General features: G+C 40.7%; 1 protein-coding gene across 1 annotated transcript; it reads left to right on the plus strand.

Annotated features, from left to right (window-relative positions):
* The first annotated feature begins 1,912 nt into the window (after nucleotides 1-1,912).
* clic4 (chloride intracellular channel 4) lies at nucleotides 1,913-21,865 on the plus strand. Its single transcript, XM_059353660.1, has 6 exons — nucleotides 1,913-2,289; nucleotides 13,679-13,788; nucleotides 17,104-17,229; nucleotides 17,955-18,061; nucleotides 19,085-19,266; nucleotides 20,069-21,865. Exons 1-6 carry the CDS (start codon nucleotides 2,221-2,223, stop codon nucleotides 20,231-20,233), a joined length of 759 nt encoding a protein of 252 aa, XP_059209643.1. The 5' UTR covers nucleotides 1,913-2,220; the 3' UTR covers nucleotides 20,234-21,865.
* Nucleotides 21,866-25,190: the final 3,325 nt, after the last annotated feature.

The following is a 25,190-nucleotide window of genomic DNA, read 5'->3' on the forward strand; positions in this document are numbered from 1 at the left end:
TATTCCTCTACATTTAGCTGACAGCTTTAGTTGCTTTTCAGGTCAAGATTTAAAATGAAAAACATGATACATTTAAAATGATTACCCATTTTCATAAATTAAACCACTTAAAAGTTTATTAGGTAGTTAAAATGAGCGGAGTGGAGTCATTTCACAGTGTGGTATTAGTACTTTTACTGAAGTAAAGGATCTGAACACTTCTTCCACCACTGTCTTTTTTACTCAACTTTTTTTTTTTTTACTTTTTTTTACATTTCTTTTTTCTTTTTTTGTTTTTTTATTATTTTTATTTTTTAATTAAAAAAATATATATTTTGAAAAACCGCGCATGCGCAGAAGCGGGAAAAGCCGCGCATGCGCAGAAGCGGAAAAAATGAAAATATTTCTTTTTAAAAATAAAAAATAAAAATATTAAAAAAACAAAAAATAAATGTAAAAAAAAGTTTAAAAAAAAAGTAAAGAAGTAAAAAAGACAGTGGTGGAAGAAGTGTTCAGATCCTTTACTTCAGTAAAAGTACTAATACCACACTGTGAAATGACTCCACTCCGCTCATTTTAACTACCAAATAAACTTTTAAGTGGTTTAATTTATGAAAATGGGTAATCATTTTAAATGTATCATGTTTTTCATTTTAAATCTTGACCTGAAAAGTAACTAAAGCTGTCAGCTAAATGTAGAGGAATAAAAAGTACAATATATGTCTCAAAATGTAGTGGAGTAGAAGTATAAAGTTACATAAAATGTACATAAAAGTACCTCAAAATTTTACTTTAAGTCCAGTACTTGAGTAAATGTACATAGTTACTTTCCACCATTGCTACCTGCCTCACACCCTGACGGCAGCATGCCCCGACACGCGTGTACTGCGAGGGCCCGTTCAGTACTGCTTGCAGTCCTAGTTGTTATTATATTTGTCCAAACAAATGTACCTATAGTTGTATCGGGCATTAAAATGAACAAGAAATTGAAAAAAACAAGGGTGGTCTAATAATTTTTTCCATGACTGTACATACATACAAATAGTGAAATAGTCCCTTGATTGCACAACAATCATTAAAAAAACAAGATTTATTAAACTAAATGTATTTCCCACAGTGCAAAAAGACAAGGGAAATGAATAAAAAAAATTGAGAAAATATAACTGCAAAACCCTTCCCAAAAAAATAAATGAAGAAATAACGAATACATTAACCCTTGAGGCCTCTTTAAAATTACCTTAAACTTTATACCTTTAGGTCCCTAAACGGTCCCTCTCATGCGAGTGTTACAAAAATGTGATATATATGAGATATAAAAATGTTTTGTTTTGTTCTTTCATTTTTTATGTTTTAATGCCCTTTTTGCCCTTGAGAAAATCAGGGGTTCTTATGACAAAAACACAAAATATGCAATATTTTCAAAAATAAGGTGCAAAGTGGAATATTTGGGTAGAGGTTATTACAACCTTGACTAGGTCAATAATTGATAACTCCTTTATATCAATCCCAACACACCAAAAACATTTTTATGGTGTTCCGCTTTTTCATTGCCATGCATTTTACAAGGTAAGAGAACCGATGAAACTGTAAGTGAACACTGGCCATGTTTCATACAATTAGCCTTTACACTGACCGATAGAGAATCAAAAACATAAAATTAGCTGAATGTACACATTTGGTCCCGGAAGTGCCTCGAGGGTTAAAAAAGACTTCTGCAGGGTTTTCGACAAAGAAAAAAGTAATGCTGGTGGGAGTTTTATGCTTTTACACAAAGAACATAGAGTATAAAGAAAGGCCAGGAGGGCTATGTCTCTGCAGACATCTTCATCCTCCTCCCAACAAGAAGACTCCCTCCTCCTCCTCCTCCTCAGACCCTCCCACATTTTTCTATGTGTGCGCCTCAGATGACATCACGGCTTTAAATATTCCCGTTGCTTCTTCTCAGCCGTCCTCATCACCACTACTCAACCAGCATAAAGAGTCCAACGATGTTTTTGTAGCTCAGCTTGGTTCAGATTATACACGTAGCACCGTTGAAACACTTCTATCTGGCAGACACCGCTGCGCTTAGTAGACTTTTGTGCTTCCAGCACCGGGTCCTCCTTGGGGAGAAAAAAAGCGGCTTCTTGGCTTCAGTGCGGAAAAAACGGAGAGGTGGAGAAGAGGACCGAGCTAAGTCGGGCGTGGTAGCAAGAAAAAAACTCATCTTTGTTAGCAAAACTTCAAAAAGTAGCATCTATAATGTCGCTGTCGGTACCGCAGAACGGAGTAAAGGCGGATAACGAACCCGTTATCGAGCTGTTTGTGAAGGTAAGACCCGCAGCACGAGTCGCATGGGAGAAGTTTTTTTTTTTTTCATTTTGATTAACTTGGATAAACCAACAATACTGAAATGTGATGTGAATGCTTTATTTCTGCAGTTCAGTATTCTTTCTCCAAATTAGTTTAGCTAAAACCGCTTAAGCTAGCGGCACGTTATTGGTTTTCCACGCGCGAGGCATTTTACTTTAATATACACGTTGGAAGATTTTGTGTCGCATCAAGTTTTTTGTTGTTTTTAAAGGATTTAGCACCATGAAGCCCTTTGCCACTGTGGCCATGTGGACCCTGCAGTGTCACAAGCAGGGCGGATGCAGCTTTTCTCCCATCGTGGGGAAAGAGCAGCCTGCCATGCTGAAAACTGGGCGCTAATTCGTTAACAAAAGCTCCGTAGTAGTGGACAGTGAACAGCAGATTCAACACTGTAACATGTGGTCGCCTGCTGCGGCATTTCCATGCGTAGAAGTGTATTGATACGAGCTTTCAGTAGTGATGGACTGTGTTGAAACCGCATACATTCTTTATATACAGTCATTTATGGATACTGGGGTAGACTCAAACCAGCCATTTAAATGTCTCTTTGTTTTTGTGATCACCTTGTCATTACTCAGTCTACCATCAAAGATCTCTGTAAGACAGGTCAGGTTTACTTCACTGATACAAGTGTGTAAAAGAGAAATGCTGGGTATTGCTACTGTATATATGGAGACATGTCATCAGTGGTGTTCTTGAAACAGGTTTACATGTGTTGCTATCAGGAAAGCACAATTCATCACATTTAGATATGATGATGAGCCTGATTGATTTTTCCCAAGAAAATTATTTTTGATTTCAGCTTAACCTCACTATAACCTTCCCTAAAACTGTAATCATGCCTCTGCTTCAGCAGTGACGATGGTGATGGTGGAGGGTTGTGAATGGCTGTTTTCCTTTCTTCAGCCTGCTGCTTTGCAGGGCGGGAAAATGGCTGAGGAAAGAAGAAAAAAGAGGGGGAGCATGGGGCTGCAACTGGGGGAGTGGGAGGGTGTTATTGGGTCCTGACTGGAAGAGGGTGTGGGTGATGGTGCGCTGGGGTGTCACTAACCAGAGCTGTGAGCACTGATTTGTTATGGTGATGGTGGATGCTTGCTGCTCTGAATCTGTAAATCCTACAGATAAGTATTAGCCTTTAAAAAAATAGTATTTCCAAATGTTCTTAAATTATTTTAATATTGTAGCTGTCCACTGTCTTGTGCTGGAATAATGTAAGCTCAGGCCTGTTTAAATTGTACTCTTTAGTTGCAGCAACTGTGAAATGGTCATCTGTTTTTTCAAATAAAAAAACAAACACTTTTTTCCACATTTAGTATTCCTGCTGAATCCTTATAGAGGAGCCTTTGTAGTGAGGCATTGATAAGGCTGAGCAGCAGTTTCCTCTGTGTAGCAGCTATTAACTACCTCTCACAGCCTACAGGAGAGGTTACATCATCCCCAGGTCTAGAAGGTTTACACATGTGGCCAACTCTTCCCTCTCAGTCCCTCCCTCCTTAGACTGTGTAGCCTGTTGTGCACAAAAGTTTCTTCCATTGTGTGTTTTCTCTGTGTGTTTATGTGTGAGATAGCCTTTTCGTCCCTATCACTCCTGCATGGCTCTGTGTTATGTGCCAGAGTCTGACATGTCCACATCTATTATTGAAGCTGTTGTTCTCACTGAGCTGCGTTAAACACAGTCATGGGAGACAATGGCAGGCATGCAGGTTGCCATAGGCACACTGCTGCGAGCTGGGCCTCTGAAAACAGCTGATAACGAAATGTGTGTACTCTCTGCGCACAGCAGTGTCAGATCTGTTAGGGCATCGCCACATATCAAAGTTAACTAATTATGCTTCCAGAATATTTCAAACAGAGTTGCCTCTGTTTGAAAAAAAAATGTCAGTGATCCATAAAAGTGGCTGACTGTCTCAGTTTAGGGATACTTTGATGATCTTGCAACTTTTGTACCTGTAGTGTTTATAGTTACAGTTGTTATGGGAACACTTTAGTGTGCGCTCATCTTTGAGGGTGTGGACGTAAAGTCTGTCATTGTCAGTTTTTATTGCTCTCGGTTGCGAATATGATATAATGACTTTGTAAGCGAGAGGATTGGCCCTTGACCTCATCACAGTGCTGCAGATTAGATATGATTTTGCACACATGAGTAGTAGCTGGTGTGTTGCAGAGAGTGCATCCACCCATGTCAGTTTCACTTGGCACCTCCACACATCACATGGTTGAAGTGGTAATATGAAACCCTAAATCTGATGTATATATGTGCTGTGATAGTAGGGCAAATCTATTAAATGGAGCTGAAATGGTGCAGCTACATATGAATATATAGAATTGCTGTTCGAACAAGTGAAATCTACTCCCTCATAAAGTGAGGTCTGTCCATTTGTCTGTATTGATTACAGCACTACCTGATTGAATCAGTGATTTTCTTGAAAGCGGCTCTGACATCACTTTCAGTAGGTGGTTGTCTTTTGTTACTTCACCAGGATGGTGAAGAAAATCCAACATTCTCACTATTAAATCATTGCAAGTTCAGTTATGTTTTTATCCAGTGTTTCACATTTTTTCCAAAACTACTGAGTCATTCTCCACCAGCATATGACCTGACTGTTAATGAACAGAATATAGATGAGTCAAGAGAAATAGACAGGCTCTCCTTGTGTGCGCTCCTCTTGCTGCAAGTAAGCCAAGGTCACGTTACCGGTTGCAAAACCTTCTGCTGCCTCCAGACTTCTATCCTCTTGCCAACAGTAACAACAGAGCCAGTGAACATGTTGGAGAAGTGCTTTTAAGTCTGGATGGCATAAAAGCCAGTCTGTGTCTGTCCTTCAGAATTCCATGGGAACGGTGGAGATGGAGGCCCGCAACATGCCAGAGCAAGGTCCCAACAAAGCAGCACTTCTCCCATAGACCTATCTCAAAACTCCCTGTTTTAGTGATTTTCATACCCTAGAGAAATGTCTGACTGAAGCCATCATAATTCAGCACTGAGGGGAGGACGCCCTGGGTTGTTTGTGTTTCTTTAAACCAGTTACAGTTATCTTGGGTAGCACTAAGCCTAGGATACAGCGGCAGTGACCTAGCAGGATGGTGTCAGGAGGGAACTTGTCTTGCTGGATTGCATATGGTGATAACTGGGTTTGCTAGAGTAATATTAGCTATGAAAATAAGCAATTTAGCTCATTCCTGGTGTAAGCTGCCTCCCATGATAGCAAAGTTTTACCCAATTTTCCATTATCATGACCAGGAGGGACACTGCGCCATGTCTCAGTGTTTACCTTCGCTAGCTCACTGCATATGATAGGCCATTCTAAAATAAAACTTTTTCAATTTCTTGTGGGCGGACATCAAGAACGTAGACTTTAAACAATAAATGTTCACACTTCTTTACAACCACTCACCAAAACAACCAAGGCGTGCCTTATTACCAAATCTGCTTTTTTCTTCATGGAGTTTGCTAGCTTGGTGGTTGCTGATGTTTAAAGAAGTGACAGAGATTTTGAAAACTGTATCACGCAGATAGCGAAAGAGGAGAAAATTTCCATCTGATTAGAGGACCAATGGCAGGCATATATGCACTGTCAGACTACTTTTGTAGGGATGATCAGGTTCTACACTTTGTCAAAGGAATTAATGCTCAACACATCTCTTCCCTGGAGATGAGAAATGTTATGGTTCATGTGTCACACCCTGAGCTCTTGCTGACAGTAGATTGTGTTCCTTTAAGTTTTGTTCTGAAGGCCTTGGGAAGAGCTGCTATCAGTAGCAACATGTGACAATCAGACTTATGTCTTGTGATGTGCTGTTTTATGGAAACATAATGATCTTTTCAGCAGTTACTGTGCTCTTGGTGGTATTGTTGGCAATTGAGCACTGCTTTTTTTTTTTTTTTTTTTAAGGAAAATCAATAGACCAGTTTATTTTTCCCAAGCAATGCTGCAGTCAGCATTATGAGTTAGGGTACAAAGATTAATGAGCTGTTACTGTTGTAGATTGCTGTGCTGTTTCTGTTGTTTCTGCAGCACATGACCGGTCACTGCTTCTTCATTGTAGCTGTCTGGTTGACTGACTCTGAAAACTGGCCTTAATCGATCTGGCAGTGTGTTATAACACCAATTCGAAGGGCGCTTTTTTAGATCAATCTTGGCATTTTTATGGGATAGCATACGTGTAAGTCCATTTGTTGTTGCTAACAGTAGGCTTCCTTGTTGTGTCTGAATGAACACGTGTTGTATTGAACTTGTACTTGTGCCAAAATATCCTGAGGAAAAGCATAGTTCACCCTGTAAGTAGGAGGAAGTGCTTGTCTCATTTGTGCTGCCCAACCAGGAAGTCCATTGGCTAATGAGGCATTTCTCCTATGAGCTCAAGCACAGGAAGTGAGGCCACCCTAGAGCTACATGCATCTGAGACTTTGAAGATTTGATCCCAACAGAGAGTCCCTTTAGTTCATGGATTGGTGTGTTTTACTTGTTAACTAATAGGGCTGAACAGGTTACTGCTGCAATTATAACCTACCAGATCATTATACAGAGGAAAACTGAGCCTTGGACTCTACCTCTGCCTCTCTGCTACATCATCCTCACTGTCAGAAGAGGTGTGTGACCCATTAAATGAGGTGAATCTGCCCTGCTCGCCACACATGTAACTAGATCAGTCTCAACATGATCCAGTCTGCTTGTGTTTCACGTGCTGTGTGCTTCATAGCAGGACCTACTGAAGGGTATATAACCCAAACTGTAGTGCCTGAACGTGGAGGATAGGATGTCAGAGGCATCTTCTTGACTAGTCTCTCCATCAAGGTGCACAGTGTAGTATCCCAGGTAGAATAGAAGAGGACTAACGGAGCACTTCACTCGTTAACGTTAATATCCCAATCACATCTGCGCAGTAAAGGCTAGAATTGATGATTTATTATGTGATTATGGCAGAAATCTCAAGTATAGTTTTAAAACGTATTTACTCTTTAACTGCAGTAGAAAAGGTCTGTTATTCGGCTTGATGTTTTTACATTTACTAATTTGATACATTAATACACACATACGCAAACTTAAAGGCTTGCACGTGAGCTGTTGCCCAGTTGTTTTGCATGTTTGACTTTTATGATGTGAAAAGCCAGGCAGCCTGTCCCAGACTGGTACTGAGAAGGAACTCAATTACAGGTCAGAGTGGACACAAGCGGCGAGTTGCCAGAGAGAGACGCACTGTCTGCTCAGAATTACTGATGAGGACAGTGTGTGTGGCCAGGGGGCAGGCCTCTGCTGCCATGCATATCTTGCATATGTGGTTACAGCATGCTGGCATTGTGTGGGTGCCAAAGGGTGGTTCACAGCTGTCTAGACGAGCTGTGTGTCCTGAAGGAATTGCTACAGAATTCTTCTAGGTTCAAATTGAATGATTTTTAGCCCTGTACAGACACCTGGAGGCTAATTTTCCATAATATTTCCTTTCCCAAATGAAGGAAAAATGGAAAGAATGAAGATAAAAGTGTGGGGTTTTGTGTATTGGGCTGTGCAAGTGTGAATACTTGTCTGCCCTATAGTCTTCAGCCAGGGGGTCTATGAATGCATAAGTGGGTGGGAAGTTGAAGCTGGTGCCGGCCTCAGTATTCTTCACGGTGTTTGTGTTGGACACTTGAAACAACAGTCAGAGCGAGGGGGATTGTTGGTTCACGCTGATCCCCCACATGGCTGTCTGTTTGTTTTCCGTCATTTTGGATCTGTATTACTCATCACCAAACACCCAGTCTTTGCTTCTAAAAACCTGAACTGACTGTTTGTCTTATCTCTTCTACACTGAGGCTACAGCGGTTATAACATTATTGACCTGGCTTACATCATTGGCGTAGCATGGTTATGCAGTAAGCCTCTTTTAGACTTCACTCTCCAACTTTCCACAGCAGCTGGTGGTTCTTTGACAGCGCTCCTGTGCTCCAGCACAGTAGGCCTGTGTCTGACTGGAAGTCTCGAGGTTTCCACTGAGTGATGTCAACCTGAGTCATTGCCACACCAAGGATGCGATGGCGTTTCCATATTCCAGGAAGATCTGACTCCTCTGTGCACTCATCTCTCTGACGTGGTCTTAGGACTCAGTTCCACCCAGAACAGCCTTTTGGCCAGAATCTGCCAATAAGCTTGACTATCAAGCTGTTGAATACCTAAAGGTGGCATTAGATGCGTGTTTTGTTTTAACTCTCCTCCGGTAATGTTTGATCTCTATCTATTTGTTTTATAATATGAATAAGAAATACAGTCATGTTTTATTTGGGAAAGCTTAAAGTAAGTAGTATTTTTCTCAGTTAATTGATACTTTTTTTGGTCTTTTAAAATGTCTGAAAATGACCAAGATGGCATAATCAAATTGCTTGCTTGCCCACCAGTAATTCAAATATATTTAATATACTACCACATAAGGCAGGGTTTCCTAACCTTTTGGCTTGTAAACCTTAAAAAAAGAAACCCTCATTGCACGTGTCATAATGCTTATAAGTTTATAACCAAACCTTTTAATTCTAAGATTGTCTTATTTCAATACATTTGTTAGGCACAGAGAGATAAAAATATAAAGCTATATTTCAGAAAAAAAAGCAGACCTGAGCATTGCTCTTCACAGATTCTGTCCCATAGGCAAGGGACGGAATCAACAGCTTGACATTTGTTTAAAATGCTTGGTGCACTTGATAAAGCAAAGCAAATTAAAAATGCAGCAGTGTCCTAACTTCACCACTGAATCGCACCGAGTCCACCACACTTGATATGTGAAAGCGCCTTAAGACCACCTGAAGCCAAGCAACCCTCGTCTCAAACAGCCAGCCCTGGGTTAAACTGCTCAGTCTAGTTGCAGTCCTCACTCCAGTCCAGACTGTATACTTGTCCAGCAAACAGGGAGAGGCGTTGCAATGACGTTGCCATGGCTGCCCACTCTCAAACGGACATTCCTGCTGTGTGTCAGAGCAGGAGGAGGAAAGCTGCAAGGGCTTGTTACATCGCCAGTTCCTTATTCGGTCAAAGTGTGGCTTGAACTTGCTGAGCAGCCCACCCAATTTAGAATATGAAGTGTGCTGGGGAGGGGAAGGCACGGCAGCCATGTTGCTAAATTTAGGCTGTGAGCAGAGACTGGGAGGACCGTGCCCTGCATGAACAGGATCTATTGTCCCTGAGTGCTGACTACTGTAACGGTGGTCTCACATCACCTGTCTAGGAAGAAGAAACTCTTATATCTAAATATCTGTAAATAGCTGAGAAAGACGGAGAATAAAAGAGATGAAGGTTAAGTTGAACAGCTCTTGGTTTTATGTGACTGCTCGTAAAATTTTACAGGACTGGACTTGAGAGAATACCTTTTGTGACTGGTAAAAGTGGTGCAAACATAGTCATATTATGTTCAAGCTACTAAGGCCTAGGATCATCCTCTTTGCTCCTAAGGTTGTTACATGAGCATAGTTATAGGGGAAGTGATAAAGACATATGACCCATTTGTGCGTTGGAAAAGAAAGTGTTAAAGACCGCACTGGCCCCCTCGTTGACTGAGGTCTCATTGTTCTGCTGCAGGGCCACACTGTCCTGGACACAGACTCCTAGATAACATCCGAGTTGAGCATGACTCACCCTCCACTAGGCAGCTGTGTGTGTTTGGCATTAAATAAACAAGCATCTGTTGACTTACGGTCCATCCATTGAGCTTAAATAAAGCTTGAGAGTGTGCTGGCAGTAGTCAGCTTTTGCTGCTTCTGTGCCCCAGACGCTGTTATAACCGTTTTCACATCTGACAAAATCTCTGTTCGAATCTCTGTGAAAGATGGTGTAACCGTCTGTAAGATGTGAGTCATTTTTGACACAGAAGCCAAAATAGCAGGCTGAGCACTTCTAAATGTTCCTGTGAATGCTGCTTATATTTCAAATCGCCAGTTTACTTCTTGGAAAAAGGGGAACTTTTTCAACCGATGGGTCTTGCCTTATAAGGGTCTGCTCAAAATAATTTCTTGCCTTGCTTGTGTCTTTTATTTGGGTGTTTTTTGTCCTCCTCCCCTTGCTGACTGGTGACGGGCCTAACACTCTACCAACAAAAAGCGCTTTGTGTTGTTGCTGTGTGGAAGTTCTCCAGAAGCCCTTTCTGAATGTCACACTGTAATGGTGGCACTCTGGAAAGTGTTAGTATGGCGGAGGAGGACAATGCTTGGAGGGGTTTCCTAAACCTTCATACTGGTTTTGGGCCATGGGCTTCATTAAAGTTGGGTTGATTTCTGGTTTTGCCGGTCCAGTGTACAAGCCTAAACCAGTTTGATTTTGGTTGCTTAAAAATATCGTCTTTAGTGTTTGGTTGGACTAACAGACACTCTAAGTCAGCTCTTCGTTATGAGTAATCATTGTCGCTTGCTGACCAAGGTAGGTAGCTAGCACTAGCATTAGCTGATGTCATTCTGGCTCCTGGTCCATTCTGCGTTTGCACTGGTTGCAAAAGACACAATATGGCGACGACAATAAACCAAGATTTTAACAGCCAATGATGAAGTTTAACACCTATTGGTGAATCCGTGTCCGTTCAGTGCTTAATATCAAACTGGTTTGAAGCAGCCTAACACTAGGCTTCAATTCAAAATCTCTTCCTAATTTTCATTGATTTCCATAGTTTATTCCATGAATTGCTATTTTTAAATGTTATTCAGCAAGATTATTGCTGAAGACCACCTGACTGGAGTCCATACAGTGAAAGTTAGGGCTGCCCTTCCTTAACAGCGCAGCAGTTTATATGTCACAGGCAGCGGAAATGCAGCTCCACCAGCATCATCACTTAAACTAAACAAAGCACCCTTTCGGCGGGAGTAACAGGACATTTCTGGAATAGTTTCTCCCTCCTCCCCAAATGCCCAGCCCCCCTCTGACTCCACAAAGGGGCCCAGGATAAGGGGAGAGGGATAAAGGGGGAAGGAGGAAGAAACAAGCACCATGCCAAACGGCACACAGATTTAGAAACTAGCGCTAAACTCTTTTCTCTTCCTCCTCCTGAAAGCCTCTATTATTGCTCGTTCTCAATGTCTATGATACCCAATGTCCTTCTTATTTACTATAATCTCTCTCTTTAGCTGTCTGTCCCTCTCTCTCTACTGCGATCCCTGCTGTCAGTTTCTTTGGCAGAGAGCTGCAGTCTGCTCTGCTGCAGACTCCAGAGGGTAGGAGCACTGCCACATCTCAGAGAGGGAAAGAAAAGTGTGAAATGTCTTTCTCAGCTGCTCTGGCCTTCTTCTTGGCCACTTGAGAGACAGAACTTGAGCTTAAAAGCCTCTCATTGTGTTGAAGTACAGTAAAAATCTTTTGATTTACAAATTGCATTGCATCATGCGGTTTGGTTTTTTGTCCCTACAGAAAGGGACTTCAATTTTGACAGTTTACCTGAGGTTTGGTAATCCCCTCCACACTGTGCTCTGCTTTCCATGTCATATGTCTCTGGCCATTGTCATGGGAACAGTTGCTGTGCTGCATTGCCACCCATGATCGAGAAGTGAATGGTTCGCTGTAGGTGTAGCGCAAGGGGAAAATGGAGTAGTCATCCCATTGATGTCGTTCTGATCCGCTAAAGATCAGCTAAATGCTAGTCTAGTCTAGTAATGGCCATGAACCATGATACCCCCCAACACTTCATGGCCAAAGCTTTATTTCAAAATTGAATCATGTTAGGTGAAAAGAGGACTTTCATTTGCTGAACAAAAGCAGTGATCTAATCCAAAGCTTTTCAGATATTGAATTCAGAGGGGAGGGAGAGGGAGAGGACAGCCGCAGTACAATGGGAGCCAGCAGGCAGATCAAACAGAGCCATCCCACTGGGTGTCACACAGAGGACAACAGCAGCCAGCCTGTCCGCACCAGCAAGGAGCTGCCGCACTCACTGAACACTCCAGAACAAAGTCCACCATTGAATACAGAACCTGCATCTGCTGTTAAAGAATTCTGTTAAGCTAGCACAGTTGTGTATATCATTTTCATCAAACCCACATTTAGTCAGACTTTGCATCTTGTGCAGGACAGATGCAGAAGTGAATGAGGAGTGACTGACAGCACAAGTAGCAGACAAAAACTATATTCAGCAGTTTCAGAGGCTCTGCCACAGTTATACACTGAATGAAGAGGTGCATTCCAGAGTGTCGATACTTGAATGACCTCCATGCTTGTCCTTGTGAATAGATGAATAAGGTGCATTCTTTTTTGGCCTGCCTTGCCTGGATAATGGCATACTTCAACAGGCTTTGTATCCACAGAGCCACATAGCTCCGCACCAAGTCTGTGATGAAGGTTGGAAGTTGCTGTGCGCCAGTCAGCATAACAGATTTCATTAAGATACTGCACAAAGCTCAGTTAATCAAATGAAATGCTTATTCTGCCTTCTGATGTAGAATCCAAACCATATTTGTCCTCTGCTACACCTTCCTCGCTCCATACATGGCCGTGAGCGGAGCAAAGTGAGGGACCATTTCGAGAGTTGGAGAAAGAAAGGAAAGCGTGTGACAAAGAGATGGATGGTTGTTGGCAAGACTGGAGATATCTCTGACAGTTTGCAGCGCCCTCCCATCTGTGTTTACTGTGTGTGTGTGTGTGTGTGTGTGTGTGTGTGTAAGAAAGAATTCACTGCTCTTCTGATTGTCCATGGAGAGATCACCTCAGTCCTTCAGCTTTAAAAAAATTGCATGTTTAATTAATCTTCTCAAAACTCAGTCCAGTTTCGGGCTGGCACTAGCTGATGAGCGTTTGTCATTAATTTGGAGGACACACGACACTTCCATTGATACCATTCCCAGCACCATTGCTCACTCTTGTGTTTGTGCAGTCTAGCAAAAGAGGAAACAAGAGGCGGTCCCAGTCTTAATCACTGCAGAAGTTTCCTCTTTCTCTTGGACAGTAGTTGTGCAGGTTAATGGAGGGGAAGTGTGCTGAACTATTTAAGACGAGGGGGTCGACTCTGCACTCTCTCCCTCCTACTTAAGTCTTTTTGAGGGCGGCCGGTAATGTGTATGAAAGAGTCATTGTCTGAAATGGGCCCTCTCTGGGTGAGTGCAGTAAAACGCCCTGGGCCATAAAGGTTGTGCAGCAGAGATGTGATCTCTATAAAGATTGTCAGATTGTTTCGGTCTTTGCATTAAGCCCAGTACTATCAGTAGAAGAAACCTCTTACAGATGTTTTTAAGATCTGTCTGCTATCTTGTTTTTTATGCTTGCAGTAATTAAATCTTGGATGTTTCCACCCATAAGATAGAAACTGGTGCCATCGTTTGTGTACTCAGTCTTTAGGAATTATACCTGCAACATACTGCTGATAGCTAATCTATTTAGATTCTAACTTGCTATCTGTATGTTTATTTAAGGCGGGGAGTGATGGAGAGAGCATCGGGAACTGCCCCTTCTCCCAGAGGCTCTTCATGATCCTGTGGCTGAAAGGAGTCGTCTTCAACGTCACCACAGTGGACCTCAAGAGGTGGGTCCCCATCATAATATCCCTCCTCAACTCCTCTGTCCTTGATCACTTGACCCTTGATGGAGATCTGCCATCTTAAAGTACACCCCAAGTCCTTAAATGCACTTGGAGGAGTTCAAAAGAAGAGAGGGAAGAGAGGATACACAAGTGCAGCCTATGCAGTGTTATGTCTACTTGTATAAATGCTCCACAGATGCCAGAATTTCAACAGACCATGGCAAGACGAGCACCACTAAAGAAATATAGGTGCTTACAGTTCAGTGGAATTTATTATTGGGGATTTTATAAAGGTATACTAATTATTCAAGGCAGACGAAGACATAATGTCATAATGTTTAAAATGTGTCCTGCGAAGCTGTTTGACAGTATTCTACAACTTTACAAATAAACAAATTTTACCACTGTAATGCAGTGCAGCTTATTATAAACGGACTGATGATGATAGAAGACTAATTGTCACACCTGTCATTTTTGTGGAATAAATAAAAAATTAAAAGAACGTATAATTAACAATTACACACAACTTCCAATGCAAAAGTGCATCTGGACAATAATATAATGACAAGCTCCATAATGCTACAGGTTATTGTTAATACTTGCTTCTATTGGAATTAAACCAAAATGTAAATTTCAGACGTACACAAATGCAGGACTGAAAGTAATACATTTAATACCATGAATACAGAGCCATATTTTAATTAATTTAAATGGACATGTAAAAACTAAATTGTAGAGGGTCTTTGTAGGATTCCTTTCATAGACTGCTACAGTTTTTCTGGGCGTTTCCACCCAGGCCTTGGCGGCTCCGTAAAGCTTTGATCCAGCCCCACCTCTGACACGCTCGTTGCTTCCCCACTGCTTATTTGGTTTTCCCATGACCCTTTCTCAAGCAGGGAGAAATCGGAGGAAAATAAACATACAGACTCTGGAGAGGCTATTTAAGGTTCTGCTCACTTCCTGTCTAGATTTTGGTGGGCAACATGTTATTTTTCACCACAGGCATCAGAAAATGGCGATCTCTGCAATTCTGACTGCAAGAGAACGTGCTTTCACACGTGGATTCCAGTACCAGAAACCCACTATGTTTCTGTGTGTATGATTCATCTAAATGCTCCCTAAATGTTTTTCCAATTGCTAAGGCAGGACAGGCATGTGCCAGTTTATTTTCAGAAATGGAGCAGATGGATGTCTGGTTTATATGGTCTTTCTTCGTCATGTGCGTTTGACTCAGAGATTTAAGATTTCTGCCTTTATGTTCCAAATTGTGGTTTATCCGTATGGCAGCTGCTTCCTCCCCGGGCGTCTCCTCCTCTGGGACATGGAGACCACTGCTTGCTGACAAAACACAACAGAGATGTACTTGATAAAAACTTTGCCTCTTTTTTACAGCTAAGATAAGGACAGCAGTGTCCATTCGACTGGTCATTTGGTTTTAACACAACCCCACACATTCAAGATGAATACATAGGTTTGGGTATATTTGCATACATTTTCCATAGCAGAAGGCGAGTAACATAAAATAGGGCTTGCTGATATCCTGTAAAATGCAATGTAGGATGTCCGCCTACTTAGCAGTGTCTGTTTACCCTTCACTCCTCAAACAACCCTTTGTTCAGCTGGAGGGACCACTTGATGCTTAATAGGGCTGTACTGAATGTCATTTTTTTATTTTTTTGAATTGGATTAAATAAGCATGTTTTTTTTTTAATGAACAATAATTAATCTGTTACGCCAACATAAATACATGTCAGGCTGCAGTTGGACTGCTCCGTTAATACAGGCTTCCATTTCACACCTCCTTTTGTGTCGAAGAGGGAACCAATTTTTATCACCATCATTAAAATGTTTTCCATGAGCTTAACACAAAAAAGGTAATAGAAGCAGAATAGTGTAGCCTTGAACTGAGCATATGAAGATGTATATCGTCATAAAAATATAGAAATGTCTCTGGTATATTTATTTTTATATTTCCCTTCTATATTCTATAGATATTAAAAAACCAGGATCCGAACTGCATTATGGCAATATTTACATCATCTAGAAGACACCTTATGTTCCCATCTTTCCATGTGGGAGGCAAGCTGGAGAGAACCATAGAGGTGCTGTTTTGCCAACATTGAGTATGGAGTATTCAAAAATAGGCTTTACAATTTGGTTATTTCAGATAGACGTTTTATATATTAAATTACCAGTAAACATGCGACCAAGTGTAGCCTAATCTTTTTATACAGCTGTGCAGAAATACCAAGTAAACAGAATGGTTAGACAGAAATGTTTTTCATTCAAATGTCAACCTAATGAATGAATCTTCACACCGTAGAACTATTTGGTACTGTCCCATTGCCTTTATTTTGCCTTATTTTTCTTTCTTTCAAGAGGAACATGTGATTCATGCTTGGTCATTTCCATGCTTATAATAGTGTCTGTAACCTTGAGTAAACATAAAGCTTATGAGAATTGCAAAAGGTGTGTTTGCCATTTTTATGGCCCTTTTTATTGTAGTATTTAAATGGGAGAATTGTGCATGTAGAAAGACATGGACGTCACATGTCACTGCCATAAGAAGTGAAATGTTTAGTTCTCCCTGAGTTTACGTCTTCTCCCGGGTCAAGGCTGTCAGGCTAATTGTTTCTCTGATAAAAGAATGTGATTCTCAAGGCAGTTTGTCACCCACTTCTTTTTGATATCATTGGGTGATGGTGCCACTTCCCCTTTGCATGCCAAAGAGTTGAAGTCATTTCCCATTTTGCGTGCCCTCAGATGGCTTGTCCCAAAATTCAGCCACCATCAGGAACACTGTCCTATAAGAAATCTGGACCATTTGATGAGTCTCTATGGATACATGTTGATGTTTGTTACATGAGATCAAAGAGGATTCACACTGTCTGCTGGCCAACAACAATCTGTTTGTCTACCAGACGCTGCTGTGTGTTATGTTGTCCTTATGCTGCAGGGATTTAAGCGTCTGGGCTCTGTGGATTTCACAAGTCCGTTGTGTGTTCACACTACTCATTCAACACATGCTCATTTTTGTTTATTTGTCGGTGTCATCTGGCTGCCAGAGACATCTGGTACAAAATGTGCTGGTTTGAAGGCCACAGGGAGAAAGGGACACACAAACACACTCATGGACAAGACATAGCAGGACTGGATGGCTCTAAAATGTGCCTTTCTTCTTATCTTGTGTTCACTTACTTTTATGTGGTAATGAAAGCTACTTGTTGGATCAACATGTATTATAAAAATGTTTTAATTGGTTTCATGGCCTTGTTCCATTTGCTTCAATCACCTAAATGTTCTCCATTTCTCTTCCAGAAAGCCTGCAGATCTCCAGAACCTGGCCCCAGGCACACACCCCCCCTTCATCACCTTCAATGGCGAGGTTAAAACTGACGTCAACAAGATCGAGGAGTTCCTTGAGGATGTCCTTTGCCCACCCAAGTGAGTGCTTTCTCATTACTGTGGCAACGCTGCCACACCTAAACTCAACGCACTGCTGCTGAGCACACTCTTAGCTTTCAAATGCTCTGTCAGCATGTCATGAACAGTAGAGGCCTTTTTATATTGAGACAAATGTTTTACTTAAAGGATAAGGCATGCAAATATTCTATGTTTATCTTGATTTTATTAAATCCCATGTAAAGGCCATGACCAACAATGTGTCAGTCCATCTCTGTGGCTCTCAACCCTAAGCCTATTTGTTCCTACCTAAGACATAAATCTTAAAAATATATACTTCTATATAATTTTTATTTTTCTAATTAAATAATAGTAGTAGTAGGTTTTAGAAAACTAAATAAGGGAAATAGAGAATTGTTTAACTGTTAAAAGAAGTGAAAATAGACACATTTGGTGACTTAGAATTAACTACACTTATGATTTATGATAATTCATCAAACTCGTATAAATATTTTGACTTCACTGGTAGTCAACACTACAGTATCGTCACAATATTGTTATCATGGGATTTTATCTGTTTTGTCAACAATCAGGTCTATGACAGAAAATTATTCTATACCAGGGTTTGACCCTGTACAGTACTTGTTTTCGTTTTTTTGTTCTTTTTTAATGGGGTTTGTTGACAGTAAGAAATATGCAGATTATCATCAAAAGTATCCTTAAACTTCTTCAAAGATGCAGGTGTATTTATTTGTGCTTGTGTGCAGGTACATCAAACTTGCTGCAAGACACCCCGAGTCAAACACATCTGGTATGGACATCTTCGCCAAGTTTTCAGCATTCATTAAGAACTCAAAACCAGATGCAAATGAGGGTAAGTTACCTGTACCTGTCTTTGACACACACACACACACACACACACACACACACACATACTGGTTTAGAACAGAGATCGCGAAACCTTCCAATTGTGTAGGGAGAGCTCTCTGGTTGCTAGGCGACATTGGTAGCCCTGCCCTGATTGGTGGTTTACAGCCTTACAGGGGAACACAGAGCTTTTGTTCCTTATGTCCTCATGCTTCCCGTCTCACCTGGTGGAGCTCTCTGGAACACCAAAGAGCAGCTATCCTTAGAATTTAGCCACAACCTCATCCTTCCTGTTCTGGTTTCATGCACCCCGGATCCTACTAGTCATATCACAAACTTAACAGATAAGCTTATTGGAATAATGTGAAAAATATGTAGTCTTAGATTGGGTTGCATCCTGGGTGAAGCAATCTGTGGGATTGTTTCCCTTAAAGGATGTTAACGGTTTCCAGAAAATACCAAGATTTTGTATCATGTTGTAGTTGGCTGTTCTCCACCCTGGGAAAATATTGAACCATGGTGAGCTGGATGTGAAAGCCAAGGCTGTGTCAACACAGTTTGAGGCTGAATCTCATGGTTCAATGATAAGTGCTCTCCAAAGCAACAGGTCAAGACTGCTTTTGAACTACTGGATTGAGCATTCATGTCATATTTTCCAACAATGGAGTGAATTGTTAATGAATAATCTACAGATGGATAGATATAGGGCGAGGGCAGAGTGTAACACCTGTGCAATCAAATGCAATCCATTGAAATGTGTGGTGGGCTTTTTAATAAGAATGTATTTGTTACAGAAATTATCCCAATGCTTTTGTTATAGATTGTACAGGTGTCCATGATGCGTCTGTTTCTTGCATTTATAATGTACATGCACACAAGGGCTCATCTCCTGATGAAATACTGCCCCCATGTGGTTGATCAGCGTATGGGCATAACAGTTGCAGTTGAAGGCCTAAGGACAAGCCATGATGGTTTATACTGGCAACTTAAATAATATTGGTTTTATAATATATCCTGTGCATCCTTGCAGGTCTGGAGCGCGGCCTCCTGAAGACTCTGCAGAAGCTGGATGAATATCTTCGTTCACCGCTGCCTGACGAGATCGACCACAACAGCATCGAGGATGTCAAGGTCTCCAACCGCAAATTCTTGGACGGTGAAGAAATGACCCTGGCTGACTGTAACCTGCTGCCCAAGCTGCATATAGTCAAGGTAAGCTAGGGGACATTCCTGCTGATTGACAAATTGATGATGAATAATACTTTCAGCTTTATTGTGGGTCAATGTCAAGGAATTTAATGATTTTAACTAACAAATTACTGGCCCAATATCCAGAATTTACTCAAATCGTATTTTTAATTTACTCCTTTAAATAATTGCCCCAAGATCATAAATCCAATTATTCTGTTGAGTAAAATATTACAATTTAAAGCTCAATCAGAGATTAAGCTGCCTCCCAGTTGATTTATTTTGGGAATAATAATTGCTACAAGCCTTTTCAATGTGAAAAAATTCTCTAGTGAAAAGTGAGACTATATAAAAGTCTAAATATACTGTAATGTATATTTCAGTTGCCAAATGTACAGAACTGTCAACCTAAATATTTACTTATTTATTAATTGTTACTTTTTTGGTCCTTTTTTAAAAATCCCAAACAAAGTTCCATTCTTAATCATTATATTGTTACATGTGTTATTTTTCCTGTAGTAAATGTATTTAAAAAAAGGAGCAAAAACTAATCGTAGGGAGGTTATCTTGTTGCCATTACTGATGCCTTCCAATAAAATGCTAAAAGAATGTAATTATATATTTTAAAAATCATTCAGATTCAGAATTCAGACTGCTGCAACTTAAACCAACAAGCAAAAAAGATGTGTAATTTCTTGACATGATTTTTGTAATATTATTTCTTAACTGATGCAAAGAAAATGATAATGCTTCACAGGGATTAAACCGTATCTAAGAGTTTATCACTCAGTTGGTGAGATTACTAACTTCTGACACCTTCCTCCAGGTGGTGGCCAAGAAGTACCGAGGCTTCGACATCCCCAAAGAGATGACTGCCGTCTGGAAGTACCTGAACAACGCCTACACACGCGAGGAGTTCACCAACACCTGCCCCAGTGACAAAGAGATCGAGATCGCCTACGGAGACGTAGCCAAGAGGCTAGTCAAATAAGCTCCCCTGACCTGACCTCCTCCCTGCACCCCTCACCCCGTAACCCCCCTTCTCTCTACACACTCCTCCCACCCAGCACTGGGACTGATGTGCTCCATCACGAGAAAGAAAAAAAAAACTCTGGACTTCTTTTCCTTCTCTCCTCATCTAGAGCGAACCCCAAATGCATGATCTTTTTGTTTGTTTTTTCTCTCCGATTTTTACGAAGACCTCTTATTAGTTGATTCAGCAAAAGGTCACATCATCATTATTGCTTTTGTTTTTTCATTTGCTGATGAATGTTGCATTGGAGAAGACATGTGTATCAGCGCTTATCAATGTTGGGAGCCTCGTCACACCCGCTCCCTGATAAGTGGCCTTAGAGCTGACCTTGTCTCCGCGTGCAGGGGAAAGGTCTCAAGCTGTTGTTTATGTTCGGTTGTCTGTTTAATATTGAAATAGCTCTTTCTAGGATCGCTTTAAAATGAACACTGAGAAGCAGTTTATTTTCCTGTCTTTTGGCTTATTAAGAGGCATTGTAAACAGTGTTGAAGCTTCAGTGTTTTGTTTTGTTTTTTTGGCTCAAAGTATTTGACAGGTTTAAAGTAGAAGCTAATCCAAACCTGACATATCAAGCGAGAGATGCTTTATTTTAATGTTGAGCTGTTTAAAATAAATCAAAAATAATTGTAACTGCAGGTAAAGCTACCTGGTATCCATGCTCTGATTTCCTCATTGCCTCAAACAGGCAAAAGTCTTGTAGCTCAGCTCAGTAGAATTGTAGGGAATTTCCTGTACCGGCTGCAGAAGTAACAACTCAGGACAAATCTAACCTGAGGTCTAAGAATTATTCAACCATATGTAGCTGACAGGTATTCAATGGGGTGTAGATGTCTAGACTGGCCTTTTGTTAATCGCCACAGAGAAAGCTTGCTTGCTCTTTCTTCTCCTCTGAAGCATGAAGGAAAAGTCTTTGGTCGTGCTGACTGTAGCGGTAGTTTGGATTACACATGGCGGACCAAAAAAGGGGGCACATTATACTGGTTTCACTGTGGAAAGGATGACTCCGTTTGAATAAAAAAAAAACACACACTTTCACTGTTAATTCTCCATAGCATACAGAATGAAGGACACTAATGTGCAGTCAGGCACCAGGAAAGATATTTATGACAAAACGAATGAGGAGAGTAGCAATGAAAGGAATATCTTCCTCTTCAGTATGTAGATTGATCTCTAAGGTAGTGAATGTATGTTACGATACAGTAGCTCCAAAGTGCTTTAGTGCGGTTAAAGCAAAACCTGTTTTGTTTTCTCCCGTTTGCCATGTTTTTTCAGACATTTGTTATGACACAAATTTGATAAAAAAAGGAATTGTAAATATTTGTTTTGATTGCTCAGAATTCAATGTGTAAATTTTATACATTTAAATCTGAATTTTGAGGGGAATTTTCTTGCCTGCTTGGATTTTAATTCTAGATAAACCATCTCCTCTTTGCCTTACGTTTTCTCTCTGCGGATGTTTTGCAGGCCGTTTTTTTCAGAGATCATTTCATTACAACATGAGTGTGATGTTGTACAAAGGAAATATCTAAGCTATGTCGTAGCTTTTTTAACAATATTGACTGAATTGAAATAAACTTATTGGCACTCTGACCTGTGTTTTTGTATAGACTTTAAGTGTTATTATACATTCTTGTCATTTACTTTAAGGCCTTTGGCCCTAGGGTTCAACAATTGATCACATTTGATTGAAAACACAGTATAGACAAGTGCAACATCCAAACCACAGGAGGCGCAATATTTGTTAAATAAAAATGTCTAAATATTCTGACGGTGCCGGAAATCCGGCATGGGATTTTTTTTTTAAATCATGTTTTTAAAAAAACGCACCAAAAACCCATCTGGATATGACCGGGGAGGGCAGCATTACGGTGGATAGCGTAGAGCCTGCCGGAGAAGAAGAAGACTCATCGGCGAGCGTGCTTTAGACCCACGTCATTACTATTTTTCAAGAAAGTGACTCGAGACAAATCCAGCGACTCCTTCTTACTCTTTTTAACGACTCGCTAACGAGCCGGAGGCTGTGTTCACTTAGCGATCTCTGTTTGTTTAAAACAAGCACCGGACACGCACAGTTAGCGCATACACTATGTTTATGATCAGCGGAAACACTGCATAATAATTAGCCATGCTGCTTTGTTTATGATCATTTGCTGTGCACATTTAGCGACGGCGAAAACCATACGTCCCCTCCAGAGTCTCTAAATCGCTCTGGGGGCTAACTTGTAGTGGAGGCACGCCGAGTGAGCGGACATTTGAGAGGGTGTGGCCTGAGACTTTCCCGGTGGTGGTCGAAACACGGCTATATACGGTCCGTGCGTGCGCTCTCCCACATGTCCACATGGGATTTCCACCAGGCGGTTTGCTCCGTATACACGCGAGATAACGAGAACACTGAACGAGAATCCTGAACGTACGGGAGACCCCCCCCCATGCATTAAAAAAAACTCTGGCACAGGATTTTTTGTTGTTTTGTTTGATACCGATACAAAAACCACAGCATTACCTTTTTAATATATTTTTCATTGAAAATGAGTGAGGCAAAAATGCATTCCCTCGCATATCATGAAACCTATCAATATTTCATTCAAAATCATCAAGTTGTAATATTTATTCAAATTATTTAGCCCTCTTTGGTCCTAAAACATTAGATCTTTTGAAATCTATTCACTACTTCCATTTTTATAGATTCATTTTTATGGTCCACAATATCCTTTGACAATGGGAGTAGGTTCCTCCTATAATTTAAAAAGAAGAGTGAAAGACCAAACATCCAAGATGTTAATATGTATGTTCATGAAAAAGAGGCCAGTTTGATCAATCATGTATGTTGTCGTCATTGCCCCAATGGCTCATTACCAGCATTCCATCTATAGTCTTTAACCCATTTGTGCCCAAACACACATTTCGTATGATAAGGAAAAATGCCACAAATGCTGCAAATTTCACATGGATGTATTTTGGGTAAGTCTTTAAGTAGTCAAGTACTTTGACTACTATTTTTTTTTTTCATAAAAAAGTCAAAGTCAGGGTTTTTTAAAACGAGGAAAAAACGCAAGATTCTATATATATATACATATTTAGAAATATGTGCATACCTTTTGATATTCAACTTTTCAGTTTCTGATATTTAGCCATTTTCCTATCATGCTTAGTATTTGGATACATGAACTATTGTTTTTTCTTAAAATATATTGACATATATTGCAAAAACAGTAGTCTCACGTGACCAATGACTAGATATTGTAGTGTATGAAGTAAAATAAATCACTTTTCAACCAAACCACCAAAGAAATAAACACACATGGGTTTCACCGTTCTTTCTTGAACTTGTAAACAGTTTTAATCCATCCTCTGTAGCTTGTCGAATGACAAACTATCACACTGAGTTGAGAAGTATTTGTCCAAATTCCTTAGTTAGATTTCACTTCATACATCTTTGGACGTTGAAACTGATTTTTGAGAGTTTTCCCTTCAAAATGTCTTCAGTAAAAGAAAGGCCTACTGCTCAGGCATTTCTGTTAAATTTTGCATAGTGCATACCATAGAGTGGCATAAAAGTTACCTGACTTCTGTAGCTATTCAAACATTTTTATCAGAGATCAGGTACAAGAATATCACCTACTCTCTCTGTTGCTAATCTCTCCGATCACGTAAACAGAAATACAGAAAAGTTTGGGAATCCCTGAGCCAGAGCATGTTTGTTTACAGCTCTCTCCATTTCCAAAGAATGTCTCATGTGGGTGTCCACCCACTGTGGGCTCCACCTCCCCCTGCAGACACCCTCTGGCTGTCAGCTTGATAGTGTTTTTCAGCCAATTCCCTACTGTTCTGAAGCACAAACAAGTCTATTCTGCAGGCCTGATTGCAGCCAAAGTTTCGCAAGAGATTGAACAAAAAAAAAGGTGTGGGGGCGTAGAGTTTTTGGATGCTCTCCAGATCATTAAAGTGTCATGTTTCAGCCCCAGACATTCTCTGCTCCTTTACTGGTGAACACTGAGACACGGACTCTGCTTGTAATTCACAGGGAGGAAAATCCACCCATAAGCAAACAGATAGACGTGTGTGTGTGTGTGTGTGTGTGTGTGTGTGTGTGTGTGTGTTTGTGTGTGTGTGATGTTTGTGTGTGTGTGTGTGTGTGTGGTAAGTGAAGACACAAGGCTGGCTATCATTCAGACCACACACTCATTACAAGCAGGGTGAGTGTATTAGTGTAATTGGGTAATGAAGGTGAGGCAGGGGCGGCTGAGTATTGTTTCCCAAACATGTTGACGTGTGTGTGTGTGTGTGTGTGTGTGTGTGTGTGTGTGTGTGTGTGTGTGTGTGTGTGTGTGGAAAGAGCGGAGCTATAAAACACACCATGAGAGGGAGCCAACAGGTCAGCTATGCTGTAAACACACACAGTCGTTTCCTTCGAGTTCTCTTTGTTAGGATGAGAAAAATATGAGTGGCCTGTGTGCAATTTCTTCACCTTTGATATACATTTCTGCTGTCATATTTTCCCTTTAACAGTCAGTCAGCTGTGTATTTTTCACCACTCAATATGCTCAGAGGAGTCTTTTCTGTTTGGCATCGACTCTTTTTCTCTGCAGTGCCAGTTCAGTTTGCAGGTTTTACACAACACCCATTTATACAGCTGGCTAAATATTTACACTGGTAAAGTAGCTCACTCAAGGGTACACAGTGATATCCCAACTGGGTTTTGGACCTACAATGTGTGAAAACCCTTCTTTGCATATTGACTCTGCACACCTGACATTTGATGTGGTTGCATAGGTTTCTTCATGTTTGCTTTACACTATTGATTGACAGCACAAAGGCCCATATTTTGAAAATTCATGACTGCAAGAATATTGGGAATCTCTCAATTTGAAAATAATCATTTATGTTTTTATCTTTTTAAAAATCTTTTATTTGG

The sequence above is a fragment of the Centropristis striata genome, chromosome 16 (genome assembly GCF_030273125.1).
Source record: "Centropristis striata isolate RG_2023a ecotype Rhode Island chromosome 16, C.striata_1.0, whole genome shotgun sequence".
Taxonomy (NCBI): domain Eukaryota; kingdom Metazoa; phylum Chordata; class Actinopteri; order Perciformes; family Serranidae; genus Centropristis; species Centropristis striata.

Coding starts and splice junctions, on each gene's coding strand:
- clic4 (XM_059353660.1), top strand. CDS start 2,221: ATGTCGCTGTCGGTACCGCAGAACGGAGTAAAGGCGGATAACGAACCC. Junction 17,230..17,954: donor GATGTCCTTTGCCCACCCAA/GTGAGTGCTTTC, acceptor GCTTGTGTGCAG/GTACATCAAACTTGCTGCAA. Junction 19,267..20,068: donor CCAAGCTGCATATAGTCAAG/GTAAGCTAGGGG, acceptor ACCTTCCTCCAG/GTGGTGGCCAAGAAGTACCG.